Source organism: Callorhinus ursinus, unplaced genomic scaffold, assembly GCF_003265705.2.
Source record: "Callorhinus ursinus isolate GAN/ISIS: 27379988/994484 unplaced genomic scaffold, GSC_fseal_2.0 scaffold38, whole genome shotgun sequence".
Taxonomy (NCBI): domain Eukaryota; kingdom Metazoa; phylum Chordata; class Mammalia; order Carnivora; family Otariidae; genus Callorhinus; species Callorhinus ursinus.
In genome coordinates, this window is record NW_027397100.1 from 12,135,483 (window position 1) to 12,156,142 (window position 20,660).

At 39.5% G+C, this 20,660-nt stretch overlaps 1 protein-coding gene and 1 non-coding gene across 4 annotated transcripts in view; both read right to left on the reverse strand.

Annotated features, from left to right (window-relative positions):
* CBFA2T2 (CBFA2/RUNX1 partner transcriptional co-repressor 2) overlaps positions 1–20,660 on the reverse strand; it is a 154,666-nt gene that overhangs the window by 25,481 nt on the left and 108,525 nt on the right. For all 3 annotated transcript variants that reach the window (XM_025876567.2, XM_025876566.2, XM_073880540.1), the window contains exons 2-4: positions 16,219–16,362; positions 11,544–11,785; positions 3,405–3,494 (exon numbers count right to left, since the gene is read on the reverse strand). In XM_025876567.2, the coding sequence (XP_025732352.1) occupies positions 3,405–3,494; positions 11,544–11,785; positions 16,219–16,362 (476 nt within the window). The remainder of the gene's footprint in view (positions 1–3,404; positions 3,495–11,543; positions 11,786–16,218; positions 16,363–20,660) is intronic.
* Positions 2,400–2,472, reverse strand: TRNAK-UUU (transfer RNA lysine (anticodon UUU)). Its single transcript has one exon. It is a non-coding gene; the product is annotated as a tRNA-Lys (tRNA).

Sequence of the window (20,660 nt, forward strand, 5' to 3'; positions counted from 1 at the left end):
CAAATTTAAGAAACAATTCAGATTGAGCCCATAACAGAACTCTTTATCTCAAGGGAAACAGATGAACAAATACAAGAGAATTTTAACACATGCAAGTAGTCATTCCTTTACCAAGGGTTAATTTAGGAGGCACCATAATTAGTGACTGTGTTAAAGCAGATATAAATTGACAAAATCCAAATGTTAGCCAACGAAATGCCATAACAACCCACCTCATGCTGTTTTCAAAATAACAGAGTTAAGAATAGGGAATTTGACAATATAAAACACTTTTTAAGTCTGTTCTATAACCTCAAACTTGTAGCAACTATTAAAAAAAACTTAATTAAAAAAATACGTCAGATTTTTACATCTGTGACATGTGCCCTTTGATGGAATTTTTAAAAATGTTAACTTCCTTTTTTAAAAAAAAAATTATTTATTTATTTGACAGAGAGAGAGAGAGACAGCGAGAGAGGGAACACAAGAAGGGGGAGTGGGAGAGGGAGAAGCAGGCTCCCCGCTGAGCAGGGAGCCCGATGTGGGGCTCGATCCCAGGACCCTGGGATCATACCTGAGCCGAAGGCAGATGCTTAACAACTGAGCCACCCAGGCGCCCCTTAATTATTTTCTATTAAAAAAATTTCACAAATCTTTCTTGGTTCCAGAGTCTTAGGGGAAATAATTGTCTATTGGCTCTGACATACAGCAAAGAGACGAAGATAGAACCAGCACAGCTGTTTCAAGCCTGAAAAAGGCGCTACAGACCGCTCTGAGAGGCGAGGTTTCAATCCTATCAGAACAGAGCCACACACAGCCTGGGTACCTGACACCTACACATTTTCCTGTTTGCTATACTCTAATTTTAAAACTTTTTTTTTTTTTTTGAGATTTTTCAGAGAGAGTGCACACGCATGCAAGCAGGGGAAGAGACAGAGGAAGAGGGAAAGAAGCAGACTCCCTGCTGAGTAGGGAGACTGACATGCGGCCTGATTCCAGGACCCCAAGACCAAGACCTCAGCTGAAATCAACAGTTGGTCGCTCAGCTGACTGAGCCACCAAGGTACCCCTACTCTAATTTTAAAAGATTTAAGAAACTGGTATCAATACTTCCGTAACATGACCCATCTTTTTGATGCTATATATATACACACGTGTGTGTGTGTGTGTGTGTGTGTGTGTGTTTTAAGTAATCTCTACACTCAAAATGAGGCTCAAATTCACAACCTCGAGATCAAGAGCTGCATGCTCCACCAACTGAACCAGCCAGGTGCCCCTATGCTACTGTATTTTTTTTAGGAAATCAAGATAAAAGCAGGTAAAAGGGGCATAATTATTTGGTCAGATATTTTAGGCTTTGTGAGTCAAGAAGCAAAACAATATATTATGTGGGTAACTCATATACAAGAGAGAAAAGAAATTTCTACAACACTGTATGACAAAAGTCAAACAACATAACAGAAAATAATTTTTTGTAATATTAGTCTACTGCTAATAGAAAGAATGGAATTCATTTTGTTGGGGGGGTTGGATTGAAGATAACATTTACCTTAGTTGGGGCTCAGAGTTCTGTTCCCTATCACAAATTGATTACAAATGTTCATCTATAAAAACTATTCTTCTTAGGGCACCTGGCTGGCTCAGTCAGTAGAGCATTTCATCTTGATCTCAGGATGGTGAGATTTTTTTTTTTTTTTTAAGATTTTATTTATTTATTTGAGAGAGAGAGAATGAGAGATAGAAAGCACGAGAGGGAAGAGGGTCAGAGGGAGAAGCACACTCCCTGCCGAGCAAGGAGCCCGATGCGGAACTCGATCCCGGGACTCCAGGATCATGACCTGAGCCGAAAGCAGTCGCTTAACCAACTGAGCCACCCAGGTGCCCAGGATGGTGAGTTTAAGCCCCAAGTTGGGCATAGAGTTTAAAAACAATTCTCCTCTCCAGAGCTGTTTAAAACCATGTAGTGAGCTGGATTTGGAACACAGGTTTCCAAACTATGCCTGGTCTAGAGCCCACTGGTATTTGACTCGTGTCTTTCATTGCGTTTTAGCTAATTTATATTTTTGCTAATTAAAAATAATTGATAGCAATGCAAAATAATTGGTATCTATAAACATGCACAAAATTATGTCCAGCAGAGGTTAAATTGACTTCCCTTGCCCTCTCTATAGAAGCCAATTTTACTTCCGTTCACACATTCATATTAATAATCCTGACCTGGAGGGCGCCTGGGTGGCTTAGTTGGTGTCATGATCTCAGGATCCTGGGATCAAGCCCTACATCGGGCTCCCTACTCAGTGGGGAGTCTGCTTCTCCCTCTCCCTCTGCACTACCCCCTGCTCAAGGTCTCTGTCACTCTCTCTCTCAAATAACCATTAATAAATAAATAGATATAGATAGATTTTTTTAAGTAATCTCTACACCCAACATGGGGCTTGAACTCATAACCCTGAGATCAAAAGTCACACGCTCTACTGACTGAGCCAGCCAGGCACCCCTCAAATATTTCTGAAGAAAAGATAAATAGAAGACAAAGAGAATAGTAATACAGATGTGATGAAATACTAACATTTGGAGAATGTGAATGAAGATATGGTATGGTATACAGGAATTTTACTGTACCATTTTGCAACTTTTCTATGAGTCTGAAATTATTTTAAGATTTTATTTGAGAGAGAGAGAAAGAGAGCATGAGAAAGGGAAGGTTCAGAGGGAGAAGCAGACTCCCTGCTCAGCAGGGAGCCTGATGCGGGACTGGATGATGGGACTCCAGGATCATGATCTGAGCATAAGGCAGTTGCCCAACTGACTGCTGAGCCACAAGGCGCCCCTGAAATTATTTTCAAATAAATTTTTTAAGAAGGAATATTAGATATAAAGTTAATCCTGCCTGATTTCTCAGGTAGTTATAACAATTCTGAACAATGTCTCCCAAAAGTTATGTTCTAGGGAACATGAATTCCAGAGGACATGATCAGAAGCTAGACTACCTGGGGTTGGGGAGACAGCAACACTGCCTTCCCACATGATCTTCTGTCCTTAGGATAAGTGGGAAAAACACAGACACTTCACCCCCTGGCCACACATGAAAGATTTAGTGCCCAATTACTTCCTCTGCTAAGAGCCTAGTCTCCACACCATCCCCACACTCACCTCCAGCCCACTCATTTGCTACTCCCACCTGCTCCTGTGTGTTACCAGGAGTATCTGCATATGGACCACAACTCAAGGCTTTTGCAATTCTTATGCCACCAAGTATAAGTAAGGCTTATCTGCAGACCACTCACATTTCTCTAGCAGACCCAAATAAAGTAAGATATAAAAATATGGCAAGCCACCCCAAGATCACAGAACAGGGATCAGCAGCAGATCTTGAGGAAATGCTGAAGATAAATTACATTCAGTAATTATCTCATAAAATTTACCTTGAGGAATGGAATCACAAAAGGACGAAGAGGAAAGTTTGTAGCTTCTTGGAGCTTGCAATGGAATTCTTCAATTGTTACTGTTGAGTTCTGAAAAGATAAATGACATCCTCAACATCTAAAACTGGATACTGTCCCCTTAATATAAATCTAATTCTGCTAAATCACATAAAATCAAGGAAAAGGATAATTCTAAGAACACTACTATAAACTCAGATCCCTCTCAAAGATTAACCAAATTCTGTTTCCCTTATGAAAGAAATTTGGCCTCATTAATTTTCTTTTCTCTTGTACTCCAAATCTAAATTCTCCTCTGTACTCAGTGGCAGCCTGGGGGGCAGAATAGGTTATTCCCTTCCTCGCTATTTGGTAAGAGAGGCACTCAGGTCCTTTGTATTGAGGAGTTCAGGGAAAGTCACCTCAGGTACAGAAAACTAACCCTACAATGCTCCCTTATGGAACAATCCTGAATGAGTCTAGGATATCAACTTATTCCTCATTGGTTCTGCCCTCCTACTAGCATCAGTTTCCTAAATCCTCTAAATAGAAGTTAAAAAACAAAAAAAAGAAACAAACAAACAAAGCAGAACAATAGGTGCCTTCTACCTTCAAATGGTCGGCTTGCATATTACAGTACCTGGAAACAGACAAACTCATATTGGGAAGGTTTTAATTTCCAATAAGGTTATTAGCACTTCCCCTGTATTTTTCCAACACTGTAGGTTTTTGTTTGTGTTTTTTTTTTTTCCCAAATAGGGTCCATGCTCTGTACATGCAGCGAGGCACTTGCTTGAACTCACAACCCTGAGATCAAGACTTAACCAGACATCAAGAGTCAGACACTTAACCAACTAAACAATCCAGGAGCTCCAACAAAAGTCTAGCTTTAAATAGGATTGTCAGTTCCTCTGCTAAGGGGAATGTACAAATAAAATTATTTTCTTCAAAGTTCACAAAATATTTTTATTTCAATTCCTTAAAACACAGTGTAATAACGAGTTAAAAATAAAACAAAACTGAGCATTAATCTGAATTCTTGCTTCCCTCAAAGAACAACTACCACTTCTAGGGATTTATTTTTACAAAATCATCAGGAGTTCAAGGATGTTAACAAGTACTCTACAAATTATTTATCAGTACAATATTGCTTCTTTTTTTTTTTTTAAGATTATTTATTTATTTATTTATTTGACAGAGAGAGATAGTGAGAGCAGGAACACAAGCAGGGGGAGTGGAGAGGGAGAAGTAGGCTTCTTGCCGAGCAGGGAGCCCGATGTGGGACTCGATCCTGAGCTGAAGGCAGACGCTTAACGACTGAGCCACCCAGGTGCCCAGTACAATATTGCTTCTTAACAATAAGAAATAGAAAGCATGTAGGTTGACTACCAGGAATCTGCATTTAAAACTTATGGTACAGGGGTGCCTGGGTGGTACAGTCTGTTAAGCATCAGACTCTTGGTTTTGGCTCAGGTCGTGATGTCGGAGTCACGGGATCAAGTCCTGTGTTCGACTCAACATGGAGTTGGCCTAAGATTCTCTCTCCCTCTGCCCCTTCTCATCTCTCTCTCTCTCTCTCTCTCTCTAAAATGAATAAATCTTAAAAAAATTATGGTAGTCATACATCAGAATATTAAGGGAGGGGGGACAGATTTGTATGCATTAATAAGGAAATGTGTCTATAACATACTGCTAAATGAAAAACCAGAAAAAGAATAGTATGGTTTTCTGTAAGTCATTTGTGGAAATCACACACACATTTATATACTTTTTTTTTTAAGGTTTTTTTAATTGATTTGACAGAGAGTACAAGCAGGAGGAGTGGCAGGCAGAGGGAGAGGGAATAAGGAGCTCCCTACTGAATAAGGAGCATGATGCAGAGCCTTGATTCCAGGACCCTGGGATCATGACCTGAGCCGAGGCAGACGCCCAACCATCTGAGCCACCCAGGTGCCCTGAGATGATTTATTTTTTAAAAGACTTATGAGAGAGAGAGAGAGAGAGAGAGAGAGAGAGAGAAAGAGTGCATGAACGGGGGGGGGGGGGACGCAAAGAGGGAGAGGGGAAGCAGACTCCTGATTGAGTACAGAGCACCATGCGGGCTCAAACTCACAACCATGAAATCATGACCTGAGCTGAAACCAAGGGTCAGATGCTTAACAGACTGAGCCACCCAGGTCCTCACCCAACACCAAGATTCTTTTAAGATTTAACTGATTCTCTGTTTTAAGTACATGACATTTGTACAATGCAACCAAAGGTACGGCTAATCGGGAATAAAAAGAACATTCTTTCTCTACTGCAATGAATGCAATCAGGCTCAAAAAGTAAACACGAATAGAGTAAATACATGAAAAAAACTGTATGAATGATTTTTAAATTTTCTTGTGGATGGACAAAGAAGGGAAAGAATGAGTTGTGTGGCCAGAGAAACAGTGACGTAGGCCACAGAAACTGACACAGGACTATATATACTGTAGATGCAAGGCAATCCTCTATCTGAGAGGGACGATAAGCCACTGTTTCATTATCTTTCCCTCTCCTTCAGATAATTAATAAGAGCATGGTGGTTGTTTTTATAAGAACTCACAGTGTAGCAGGAAAACAAGCAAGCTATTCATCACAGTATGATCAAGACATACATGAGCAGGAGACAACTGGCACACAGAGAAGACATGCTTGAATCAGACTTAGAGGGACAAGGAAGGCTTTACAAAAGTGTCCACCCTAAGAAGTGAATATGCAGCCTTGGGAAAGATGCTTCTGACAGAGAGAATATAAAACATCAGGGGATCTGGTCTCTGGATCACAAGGGCAACACCTACAGTGGTCTTAGAAGACAATGGGTATAGATAGGCTATCGATTAACATTTCTTTTAAAATTTTGAGATAAATATGATCATAGAAGTTATAAAGGCAATACAGACAGGTTCCCCCACTGGTTACATTTTCTATACTTGCAATGTAGTATCATGAGGGAAGAACGTTGGTGAAATGTGTATATAGTTCTGTGTCACTTTAGTGCACGTGTGTATTCCATGTAATCACCACTACAGTCAAGATACAGAAGTGTAGACGGGGCCTAGGTGGCTCAATTGGTTAAGCATCTGCCTTTGGCTCGGAGTCCTGGGACTGAGCCACACATGGGGCTCCCTGCTCTTTGGGGAGCCTGCTTCTCCCTCTCCCTCTGCTGCTCCCCCTGCTCCTGCTTGTGCTCTGTCACTAGCTCCCTCTCAAATTTTAAAAAGATACAGTGTATAAACCTTATCTGTCTTTATGCTCTCTGGTTTAGAATTGTCTTACATATTTCCTTTATATATATAGATAACCATATGACAATGTTATAATTTTTGCTTCAACCACCATAGTTTAGAAAACTCAAGAAGTAAAGTCTATTGTATCGACTTTTATTTTTGCTCTTTCCATTTTTCGTTCATCTACTGTGGTATCTCAAGATTCCTTCTTTTATCATTTTCTTTCTGCTTCAGGAACTTCTTTTAGCCATTCTTTCAGAGGAGGTCTGCTTAGAGACAGTTTCTCTTAGTTTTACTTCATCTGAGAGAATATTTTGATTGCTCCAGAAGTACATTTCTGATACATGTCAGATTCTGGGTTGACAGTTCTTTTCTTTCAGCATTTGAAAAAGGCCATTGTCACTAGAATTTTTCCTTTATAAGTTAGATGTTTCTCTCTTGCTGCTTTCAAGATTTTTTTGTCTTTTTTGGGGGACCTTGTTTGAGGTCTGTGTTACTTTTTTGAATCTGTAGATTTAGTCACATTTGAGCGAATTCAGTCATTATTTCAGCCCCATACTTTCTTCTGTTCTACTGTGACTAAGATCTTCTGTTTTATTCTTTTAGGTCCCTGAGGTTTAGTTCATTTTTTACAAGTCATTTTCACTCTATTGTACAGAATAGGTCATTTTTTTCTGTTGTTTTTCCTCTCCATTTCACTGCTGAGTCCATTGCTGTTTTTAATTTATATTTTTGTTCTAAAATTTCCACTTAGTTTTTCTATCTTCTATTTTTATTTTTATTTTTTGCAGAGCCTGTTATTTTTTCATTTCTGTTTATAATTGCTCACTGAAGCATTTTATGATGCTGTGCCAACATCTGTGTCAGTTAGTTGAAGTCTGTTGGTTGGTTGTTTTTTTTTTCATTCCAGTTGAGATGGTCCTGGTTCTTCTTATGATAAGTTATTTTCTATTGTATCCTGGATATTTTGGGTTCTATGTTATAAGACTCTGGCTCTTATCTTTGATTTCTGTTTTGGAAGTCTGACACTTGCACCATTGGAAAAAGGAGAATCCTATTTAGAGTATAATCCCAAGTCCCCACTCAACCTCTGTTGATTGGGAGAGGAGAAGAGGGACACATTATTGCTGGAAAGGGGTGAGAGTTTGGGTTTCCCACTGGGCCTCTGATGGGAAAGGGAAGGCTACCCATTACTGCAGTTCTTCCTAAGGTTTTGGCTGCTATAGTGTGCTTATTGTCTGAAAGTTTTCGACCTTGCTCGGTTGCTTCTTTCGTGGTCCTTGCAGGAAAAAGGGTTTTCGTTATTATTGTAGTTAGTGCTCCTAAGTGTTTCCAGGTTACTAGCTTCTACAGACCACAGTCCTGGATATATGATGAAAACAAAGAACTTAAGGAACTCACTGCTATGTACTTCCTTGGGTCACAAGGTCACTAGCGTATCTGCCATCTTTCTAAGTCTTCTTTATTTTTGTTTTCTATATAATGTCCAAGATTTCATGCTCTATTTGTCAGGAGGAATAGGAAGAAGTTTACCTTCGTATTGTGCTTCAGCACCAACCTTGATATTTAATGACTATGTCATATCCAATTGAACTGATGTATTGCAATTTACATAGGATTTTACAAACATTTAGCTGGTTTCAATTTTTTTGTCATTATAAATAATGTTCAACCGATGATCTTTGTGTACAATGATTATTTTCTTAAGAAGAGTTTCAAGGTGAGAAAATGGTTAGCCAAAAGAACTGCCAAACTGAAATTTGCCAAACTGCCCTATCTAGGTGGAATATGGAACATTCCCCTTTATCCTGAATTAGAAATTGAGCATGACTGCCTCCTGGTACAGTTAGGGACTATCAGCACTTTACTTCTTACATACCACAAACATGAAATTCACACAAGTGAACTACACTCCAGGTACCTAACTGTGTAGTCTTTTCGTACTTGGCTAACAAAGTCTCCTCCACATGGAACAAGTGTTCCATTTATATATGCCTGCCTAAATCTTAACCTTTATAAACAGGAAATAAGACTTTTTTTTAAAGATTTTTCATTTATTCATTTGAGAGCAAGCGAGTTTGTGTGTGAGAGCATGGGGGAAGGTCACAGGAGGAGGGAGAAGCAGACTCCCTGCTGAGCAGGGTACGGGACTCAGAGTTCGATCCCAGCACCCTGGGATCATGACCTGAGTTGAAGGCAGATGCTTAACTGACTGAGCCACTCAGGTGCTCCTGAAATTCGACTTTCTTGAATAGGGAAATAAACAATCTAAAGATGTTCATTCTCCTCCAAGTTAAACAAAGTGTTCAACAAGATGGCAGCAAAGCCACACAAAATATAAAAAAAATTTTTTTAACTTCAAAAGCCACACACATAAGATAACCATTTGATCTATGAATAATGACAGTTTTATTAATCTCTCACCAACCTTTATGTCTTATTTGCTGGGTTAGAATATTCAGGATCACACTGAATAGAAGACAGAAGAGACATTCTTTTTTATTTTTTATTTTTTATTTTTTGGAAGGGACTTTCTTATCTGATTCCTGCTATCAGAGGGAAGATTTCAAAGTTTCACCAGTATGAGCCTTGCTATGGATTTTTTGTTAGAAAATAACTATCGGGGGCGCATGGGTGGCTCAGATGGTTAAGCGTCTGCCTTCGGCTCAGGTCATGATCCCAGGGTCCTAGGATTGAGCCCCACATCAGGCTCCTGGCTCAGCGCAGAGCCTGCTTCTCCCTCTCCCTTTGCCTCTTCCCCTGCTCATGCTATCTCTGTGTCTCAAATGAATATATAAAATCTTAAAAAAAAAAATAACTATCATCAGATTAAGGAAGTTCCTGCAATGATTGTTTTCTTAAGTGTTTTTTAAAATAATGAATGGGTGTTAAATTTAAAAAGTATTTCTTTTTCTGCATCTTCTCCAAATTTATACGTTCAATACCAATTGTTCTAGACTGAATGTTTGTGACGCCTCAAAATCTGTATATTGAAGCCTAATCTCCAATGTGTTTGCATTTAGAGGTGGAGCCTTTGGGAGATGATTAGGTCATGAGGGCAGAGCTCTTAGGAATGCCATTAGTGCCTTTATAAAAGAGACCTTGAGGGGCACCTGGGTGACTCAGTCAGTTAAGCGGCTGCCTTCGGCTCAGGTCATGATCTCAGGGTCCTGGGATTGAGCCGAGCGTCAGGCTCCCTGCTCTGCAGGAAGCCTGCTTTTCCTTCTCCCACTCCCCCTGCTTGTGCTCTCTTTCTCTGTAAAATAAATAAATAAAATCTTAAGAAAACAAAGAGAGACAGAGCTTAAGAGATCTCCCTTGCCCCTTCGGCCCTGTGAAGACACAGTTAGAAGACAGCCATCTAAGAGTCAGGAAGTGGGATCTCACTGAATACAAAATCTACTGGCACCACTTACCAGCCTCCAAAACTGTAAGATAAATGACCCCATGTTTATAAATCACCCTATGTTTGGTATTCCAACAGCCCCAACAGACTGGGACACTAATCTTAATAAAAATGCCAGTCAGTATATGAGAATATAAATTAGTATAACACATAGAAAAACCAATGGCCTTACATACTAAATTGGTATATATGCATACCTTATGAAATCACAATTCCATTGTTCAGTGCAATGCTAGCATATGCATACCATGTATAAGAATGCTTACAGCAACATTATTTGCAATGGTGCCTATACAGAAAAAGAGTTAATACAGCAGGTTTAAAACCGATATCCTAAGAAAAGGGTGCTTACAAGGTTGGGCCACTGGCTGGAATCTATGAAATTGGCTGATAAACAGTTTCCCATATGGATGTAAAACCTTCCCTAACCAAAAAGGTAGAAGCATCCCAGGGAGGCAACAACAGATGAATGGACAAGCAAAATATGGTATATGCCTACAATGGAGTATTTTCGGTGGCGCAGTTGGTTTAGCATCTGACTATTGGTTTCAGCTCAGGTCATGATCTCAAGGTTGTGAGATGGAGCCCTGCACTGGGTTTTGCACTCAGCATATAGTCTGCTTCAGATTCTTTCTCCCTTTCCCTCTGACCCTCCCAACCAGGCTCGATTGCTCTCTCTCTAAAATAAATCAATCTTTTAAGGGGGGGAGGCGCGGAGAAAATAATTTTGACCTCCTGGACGGCTTTGGGGAAATCCCAGGAGTCCCTGATTACACTTCGAGAACTACAACATTAAGGTTTAGTACTGTGATTTACATTTATCATAGGTAAAAGCCAACATGCACGATCATGGGGTGCTTTTTCAAGAGGTGTTATCTTGAAGAATTCAATTTACAAACATAGTGAACTCTCAGTACTTTCCTTATATACATGAGAGTCAAACCCCACCCAGATGTCTATGTCAGAAAATCATTACCACACTCACTATAGAAAGAAAAATTAGGTGTGCATTGAAAATTCTAAAAGAAACTCCATTCACATGAGGAGCTGAAGAATGTAATCCCTTTGATACTATTTAGACTATGAGATTTATAATTTCACAAATTATTATTTTGAAAATTAAACTCCCTGCTTTTCTTTTCTCTCAGGTTTGGAAACAATGCACTGGACACTGAATATATTATATTACAAAACCTTGCATTAACTTGGTTGAACCTCAGTGGCCTGCTGAAACTCAGTCTTTAGACAAATTCAAAGCTGCTTATTGGAATTAAATCAATACCCTAAGAAACAATAAGGTAAACATTCTAGATTTGTTTCTTTAATAAACATTGTTATCCATAGCTGAAACCCACAATTCTACACTTTTATACAAGTTATATAACTATATTGTCTGTAGATTTTGCCATGTTGCTACAGGTTTGCTGGCTTTGGTTCTGAGCCACACACTTAAGTAGCTGTGGACAGTGACGCTGTACTTACCACCAGTGCTAGAACAAGAGTCCGCACCTTCTCCCCAATCTCAGGTGAGATGTCATTGCCAAACTGTTGCAGAGTGGTAAGGAAGCGTTTCAATTTGCTGAGCTGCCGAGCACCACAAGTGGCTGGTAACTGTTGATTTGTTAGTGCAGATGATGTGGAAGAGGCAGGACCATTGCTGAATCTCTGTGGTGGTGATGGGGCACCATTCAGGGTAGGAGGAGAATGGTTGATACCATTGCTTACTATAAAAGAAAGCCAAAAGGAAAGACTCTTTAAGTGCAAAACACGTGGGTCTTTGTTAATTTCTTCGTGTTTGCATTAACCATCGTTTATTCATTTGAATTTTGTAACGCACATATTAAGAGTATACAAGAAATTTTTTCTGCTGTCAGTGAGACTACTGCATAATGAGACAGACTACCAGGTAAAACCTGGTAACCAAATAACAAAGACATGTTAAAACAGTAGAGTATGGACTGTTTTAAGAATACAGAGAACGGGTATCTAACTACAGTTCCTGTGGGCAGGGGTAGGTAGTATTAAGATTTCTCGCAACAGGTACTACATGACATGAGTCTGGTAGAACACCCATTTCCGGGGCGCCTGGGTGGTTCAGTTGTTAAGCGTCTGCCTTCGGCTCAGGTCATAAAGCTAGGGTCATGGGACCAAGTCCCGCATCAGGCTCCCTGCTTGGCGGGGAGTCTGCTTCTCCCTCTCACACTCCCCCTGCTTGTGTTCCTGCTCTCCCTATCTCTCTCTCTCTCTCTCTCTCAAATAAATACAATCTTTAAAAGCAAATAAACAAATAAAAGAACACATATTTCCATTGACTGGACACTTGCACACATCTTTTATGTTCCTTCCTAATCTTAGGGCTCCTAAGAAGTTAAGGAGTGAGTTAAAATGTAGCATGCGAACAGACAACCAGAAACCAGAGATCTCTTTAAGTGAAAAATGGTTTTTCTTTCTTTTTTATTTTTTTTTGAAAAATGTTTTTTCTAGGCTATAGATTTAATGACCTATTCCTGCAATAAGATATATACCTCATGGACCATTGAGGATATTCACGCCCATCAGTTTCTCCGTGCCCCGACAGTGCTATATTAATGCTGCCAAATTCTTGGTCATTCAGTAAAGCATTTTCTAGATACTACACAGAACATATCAATTTTCTGTTTCTGCACAAATTATACTACATGTGATTAATTGCAGTTTTTCTATTTTCCCATTGTTCTTAGTCATTTGTTGCTAAGTTTTAATTTGGAACACCACCCTAAAGCTAAGTTCTCAGAGGTATTAAGTAAAAATCTCCTTCACTGAACAGCGAAATAAAATTACCTGGTGCCCAAGTGTCAGTAGATTTTTCACTTAATCATACACAGACTTGAAAGTCTAGGAAGGTAAAATTAAAATATATGTCTAAAAACAGAAACAATTTAAGTCAAGACTTAAGCCAAATTATTTAATCTTTACTTAACTTAGAAAACTGACATTTACTTATATTGGGCTCAACGCCAAGTCCTTAATCATGAAAAATCTTTCACTTCCCTTCTTCTTCCTCCAAGCCAGATATAGTTTGGTCAGTCCTACTGTTCCTACTTCTTGACTGGCCCTGATTGAAATTTGATCTGGCAAACTTTTCCTCAACCTATATACATTCAGATATCACCTGTATTAATTAATATTCTTGGGCACCTGGGTGGTTCAGTTGGTTAAGCAAGTGCCTTCTGCTCCGGTCATAATCCCAGGGTCTTGGGATTAGAGCCCTCCATCAGGCTCCTTATTCAGTAGGGAGTCTGCTTCTCCCTCTCCCCCTCCCCCCCTGCTCGTGCTCGCTCTCTCTCACTCTCTCTCTCACATAAATAAATAGAATCAAAGGGGAAAAAAAGAAAACATTCCTTTAATAGATTCTGTTACAGCACATTAAGGTAAGCCCTGGTAGATTTAATAACTCTTCTCTGTGCTGCCTATAAATGCTTCCACTATGTTACTTAGTTCTTTCTGTATTTGCACTGTCTTAATAGACTGTGCACTTCTTGATGAACACTATGTTATACCTCTGTATATACTATAATTAGCAGAGTTTTGTAAACTGTGTATACCATATATAATATATATATATACAGGTTTTGCTCATTAGCTAGCAAAGTGTGTTGAGGAAAAAGCTGCTGAATGATTTACTACATGAAAGACTAACAGGCTGAGAAAGCGAGGGTTAATTTTTTTTTTTTTGTATCTTCCATTAAAAAAGATCACTAGAGGGCGCCTGGGTGGCTCAGTTGGTTAAGCGACTGCCTTCGGCTCAGGTCATGATCCTGGAGTCCCAGGATCGAGTCCCACATCGGACTCCCTGCTCGGCAGGGAGTCTTGCTTCTGCCTCTGACCCTCTTCCCTCTCATGCTCTCTATCTCTCATTCTCTCTCTCTCTCTCAAATAAATAAATAAAATCTTAAAAAAAAAAAAAAAAGATCACTAGAACTACTGGAAAGGAAAGCTTAACACTCAACAACCTCAGCAATCCAGAAAATTAGTTGCAATGATCTGCTATTTCTTTGTGTTCACAGAAAGGTCAGTTGCCATTGAAGAACTGCCCCCTTGGAAGAAACCCATAAAAATAATATATTACTGTGCTTTTTTAGCCACTCCGACAATAAGACAGGCTTTTTCAGTCTCTTTCGTTCAAGTGTATGAGCACATTTTCCAAAATAAAACATATCTACCACCAAGTAGTCAACTATGGAGGTAGAAAGGGCTGAGTTTACATATACATATTCCTACTTCCTGTATCTTGAAATGTGAATGATAGCCTAGTTGTTTAAATCTGTTCATTTCAAGACAGTACCTATATATAAGGATGTATGACTTTAAGATAGAAACGGAATTTTTAAAAGGATATAAAACTTAATTTCATCCACTCTGGCTCAGACTGTTGCAGTTGCCACCCAATTTCAAATGTATTGGAAATATAATAATTAAACCTTCTGTTAAAGCTGTACTTCTTAGATTCTTCTCTTGTCTTTTAAGATAATAAAAGCAAAACCCGTAATGTTTGAGCGAAGACAGCTGTGTAAACTTATGTAACAACATTTTAAAAAGAAAATGTCATATAGCACCTAGCTCAGTGCTCTGACAAATTACGGGCACTCCACAAATAGCAAGTGTCTTCTGCTTTATGAGGCAAAATATCTGTAAGAGAGTCAACATGCACTGGAGGTATCATGGGCATGGAAACGCAGAAAAACTCAGATTAAAATCTAGACATGTATGTATGTATGTTTAGATTTCACATTGGGTTTTCTTCTAATTTTTTATTTGTTTGTTTAAGTATACACATATGTAGGACTGACTGCGGAGTTAAAGGGTTTCTGAAAATTCAACTTTGGTAAATACTACCAAACAATTTTCTCATGCTCAAACAATGCATGGAGTGTTCAGGTAACTGCACACAGGCTCACCAAAACTTGGTATTCTTTTCAATTTTGAACATTCTTTCAGATGTATATGGTATTACATTGGGTTTTAGTTTGCATTTCCTTGATGGCTAGTAAGGTTGAAAATCTATTATATATTTATTGGCTAATATAATTCTTATGGACCAAATTATGTCCCCCACAAATTCCGATGTTCTAGTTCTAATCCCCAGTACTTCAGAATTTGACTATATTTGGAGATAGAGGAAAGGTTAAATGAGGTCATGTGGGTAGTCCCTAATCCAATATGACTACTGTCCTTATAAAAGGAAAGAACAGCTGGTATACACGTTCAGAGACAAGGCCATGGGAGGACACAGCAGGAAGGGTAGCTATCTGCAAGCCAAGGAGAGAGGCCTCAGGAGAAACCAAACCTCCTGACACCTTTATCTTGGACTTCTTTCCTCCAGAACTGTGAAAAAAATAAATTTCTGTTGTTTAAGCCATCCAGTCTGGTATTTTGTTGTGGCAGCCCTAGCAAACTTAACACAATACTCATGCACTTTTGTAAAGAGACTTACCAGGGCGCCACAGTGGCTCAGTCGGTTAAGCCTCAAGCCCAGTGCTAGGCATGGACCCCGCTTAAGATTCTTTCTCTCTCGCTCTATTCCTTCCCTCCTTTCCCCTCTCTTTAAAAGAAAGAAAAAGGCTTACCATGATAGCCCTAGCATACTTTTAGAAGTGGTTTGGTAATTACATGAAATTTACTTTGACTCCTATAAATCAATATAATAATTTGTTTTGGTTTTTTCAAGTAGGCTCCACACCCAGCATGGAGCCCAACATGGGGCCTGAACTCAACACCTCAAGATCAAGACCTAAGTGGAAATCAAGAGTCAGACACTTAACCAACTGAGCCACACAGGCACCCTCAATATAAAAATTTTAATTCATTTTAGAGCCAAGAAATTAAAATAGCTACTTACCAGCTAGAGTATGAAAACAAAATATTTAGACCACTAAATTTCCATATGCCTAAATTAGCTAAGTACTATTCTCAGAGGGCAAAAGCAATTTATAAAAGAAAAGAAATAACCATATGTGTGTGTATATATGTATATGTACATACGTGTGTGTGTGTGTATACATAAAATATCTTAGTTATTTTGAAAATGTTGAACAGTTTATGCAGAAGGCTTAAAATCAGTCACTTAGATCTAAATGTCAGTCTGAACCACAAACCCAAGTAAATCAAGAGATCTCACATGCTGTAGGAGTAAATGACACTGGCCTGGGCCCTCCGGGGTTTATTGGTGGAAGGGGTGGCATGGTGGGAGGTGAGGATCTTGACTGTATCTTCACTTCCACAGGAGATCCAGGCATTGCTGGCACTCTTTTCTCAGGACCAACTATAGAGAATAAAAGTAATGCAGGTCAGAGTCTTCTATAATAAAAATCAAGACAATAATTTCAAATATAAACATATTTTCCTAGAGACTGAGAAGTAAAGAAGATGCTTATTTTAATAGGCTGAATGGTAGCCCCCAAAAGATATCTACTGTAATTCCCTCTTAGCCAAGTTTCACTTTCCACAGTTCCAGTTACCTGCGTTCATGGAAACCATGGTCTAGAAACAGATGAGTCTCCTTCTGATGTATAGTCTAAAGGTCAACAGTAGCCTAACACTAGGCCATAATGACTATGTCTTTCACCTCATCACATAGGCATTTTATTATCTCACATCATCACAAAAAGAAGGGTAAATATGGTATAATAAGACACTGTGATAGAGGGAGGGAGAAACAAAATTCACATAATTTTTATTACAGTATATTGTTGTAACTTCTATTATTACTTATTGTTGTTAATCTCTTACTATGCCTATTTTATAAGTTTTCTTACAGGTATGTATAGGAAAAAATATATTATCATGTATCTCACACACACACACACACAGGGTTTGGTACTATCTGCAGTTTCAGCTATCCACGCTCACAAGAAAAGTTGGAAAGAGACATACACCGAAGGAAGACTACACAAAGAAGATGTGGTTGTACATGAGAATGCAATGGGACAACAACGGCAGAGACTGGAGTGATGCATCTATAAGCAAAGAAATGCCAAGGACTATCAGCAACCACCAGAAGCTCGGGAACAGGTATGGACTAGATTCTTCCTCAAAGGTCCCAAGGAGGAATCAACCCTACTTGATTTTGGACTCTGGCCTCCTGAACAGTGAGATTATTGTTGTCTTAAGCGACCCAATTTGCAGGAACTTTGTTATGGCAATCAAAGGAAACTAAAACAATCCAGCAAGGTCAAGGGGTAACATGACCTCAAAGTTAACATTGAAGTAGTGGCCAAGGAAGGAAGAAACCAGGTTACAAACTCATCTGAACTGCATTTATTTTTATTTATTTTTTTTCAAAGATTTTATTTATTTATTTGAGAGAGAGAGAGAGAGAAACAGCATGAGAGGGGAGAAGGTCAGAGGGAGAAGCAGGCTCCCCGCTGAGCCGGGAGCCTGATGTGGGACTCGATCCCAGGACTCTGGGATCATGACCTGAGCCGAAGGCAGTCGCTTAACCAACTGAGCCACCCAGGCGCCCGCATTTTTTTTTTTTTAAGATTTTATTTATTTGACAGAGAGAGACACGGAGAGAGGGAACACAAGCAGGGGGTAGTAAGAGAGGGAGAAGCAGGCTGATGTGGGGCTTGATCCCAGGACCCCGGGATCATGACCTGAGCCGAAGGCAGATGCTTAACGACTGAGCCACCCAGGCGCCCCTGCATTTTTTTTGACTTCTCTTTATAAATCAATCCAATTTGTAGGGGGAAAAAACTAATGTGGGACTATCTAGACCAGCAGGCATCAATTGCATGGCATGGAAATAGAATCATCATCAGTTATATATATAAATTAAATGATGAAGTACTAAATTTTTATATATATATATAAGTAGGAAAAAAAGAGATGGAGTCAACATCGCTGACATCAGTGATATAAATATCATTTATGATATACAATATCAAAAAGATGAAAAGTAGAGCTGAATCTAAACTAGGCACAGGCTACATCACCATGGGGAGAATTCATAAGTAGCTGTTTGATAACAGTGGACAACAAATTCAAGAAAGAGAAATCTGACAGATTAAACTTAATGACATTATAAACAGGTCTGGGCTGGGGCGCCTGGGTGACTCAGTTAATTAAGTGTCCAACTCTTGATCTCAGCTCAGGTCTTTTTTTTTTTAAGATTTTTTTTTTTTACTTATTTTTTGACAGAGAAAGACACAGCGAGAGAGGGAATACAAACAGGAGGAGTGGGAGAGGGAGAAGCAGGCTTCCCACTGAGCAGGGAGCCTGATGCAGGGCTTGATCCCAGGACCCTGGGATCATGACCTGAGCCTAAGGCAGATGCCAAACAACTGGGCCACCCAGGCGCCCCCTCAGCTCAGGTCTTGACCTCAGGGTTGGGAGTTCAAGCCCTGCATCAGACTTTAAAAAAAAAAAAAAAAAAAAAAAAAAAGTCTTGAGCTAGTATCAACAGGACCTGGTACCGGGGAGTAATACTCTAATATCTTAACAGTTATTTTTCACCATTAAAGAGAACATGTTACATACTTGGTTAATAACAGAGCCAGGGTCACCATAATCATCTTTAAACTGAACTATGTTCCTTTTAGTAACCTCTAAGCTTTTCCCTTAAGTACTATGAATCTATTCTCCAATAATGGTGAATTCAAAGCATAAGAAATGCACACACCAAAGGTTCAAGCGAGAATGTTAAATCAAAGATTTCTTTCTGTGAGATCAGAGCCATAGACACAATATATTCATGACACTGGCAACAAGGCACGTCTTCACACATTCATAAGCATGTTCTAGTGAGGAAAATATCACCAAATATTATTTTTATGCTTCAGTCTGCAGTGGCCTATTTTGGTAAGAGATATAATGAATCCATAAAGTCCATCAAGGAAGTAATACCCTCAAGTTACAAAATGTGCAACTGTCTGAGAGCCATGCGGGCAACACTCCGCCAGCTCTTCCCATCTCTCTGTCCAGGACATTTTCTTTGTGAAATTGATGGTCGTCCTGTCTGATTAGTGGACTAATGAGCTGCTGCGTTTGCCTTTTTCTTCTTGACAGTATTTTTCTCAATGCCCTTCAAAGAATGGTTGACACGTTTCCAGCTCTTCCATCTGGGGCCCAGCTTTCTGGAGGGTGGGGGAGAAGGGAAGGAAGGAACTGACAGTTGTCTCACACTATAATGTGTTGTGTATAGTGTGCAACAACCTAGAGGGAGCCTTTCTTCAGACCACCTGCCTTTACAGCAAGGGCGCCAAAGGCCTGAGGAGGACTTAACAAGATGTGTTTTAACATTCAGCACTTGGCAGAACGAAAAACGGAGAGGAGCCTGAGCCCAACTGCAGAACACTAAATTATATACCAACTGTAACCTTAAGATACTGGGCAAAACCCAGCCCCCAGAGTCCTGTTTACGGAGTAAAACTACTCATATCTCTTGTTCACATTACTACTCACAAACCTGCAACACTAGTGTCATTCCTTATGTTTCAATAACATCATCTAGTAGAAAAAGCATAACTATGGAGACTTGAGACATTCAGTGTGAATTATCATTGTTACAAACAACATGGCTTTTATCAAATCATTTCACCTTTCTGGTTCACTTTAAACAAATGTAAAATGAGAGATAATAAATCCGACCTGTTAGGAAAGATGTAAGGGTAAGAAATAATGCCTAGACTAGTGCTAGGTTAAAGAAGGTACTCAGGAAAGAAAACTGATTAGAAAATAGGAAGCCTAGTGTCAAGTTCTGCATTTACCACCTAATTAGCCATGTGACCATATCCGAGTTACATTATCATTTGATTTCCATGGACAATGGGTGTACTATTAACAGTTAATCCATCTAACCTCTCAGCAATATTACATGGAATGATTCAAGAATTAACAGCTGCAAAAGCACCAAGTACAATGTAAGGTGGTATTTTTGTTGGAAGCTGGGTGGCATGAAGGCACTTCATGGTGTGAGAGATACATCCAAGTGGTTTATAACCTGACAAATTCAAAAGCTGCTCAGATGGTGGATAAGGTGTATGTTACAAAGTCGGCATTTTCACCTTCTGCTTGGTGACTGTGTCATGCCTTTATGTCATCACTGTTACAGTGACTTTATTTCTAAATTGTGCTGGAAAACAGATATTCATGTTTTATTATATTCTAGCTAAATTCCTTGAAAGAACAAACCATACCTTGAGCTCTTTTCAATTCCAGAGAACCTTAGACACACTTCAAAGACAAGAAATTCCTTTCTCTCAACGGGGACTTTGAACCCATAAACACCACTACTTGGATTATCAAAGAGAAATAACGTCTTCAGTCCTAGAAACTCATAACAACACCTAATCTGTCATAAAGGTTCAACTTGATTCTAAACATAGATTTTGGGGCACCTGGGTGGTTCAGTGGTTAAGCGTCTGCCTTCGGCTCGGGTCATGATCCTGGGGTCCTTGGATGGGGCCCTGCGGCAAGCTCCCTGCTCAGTAGGGAGCCTACTTCTCCCTCTTGCTCCCCCTGCTTGTGCGCTCTCTCTCCCTCTCCCTCAAATAAAATCTTAAAAAACACACACACACACATAGATTTTAAGATTTAAAGTAACTGATAATTTAGTCATAT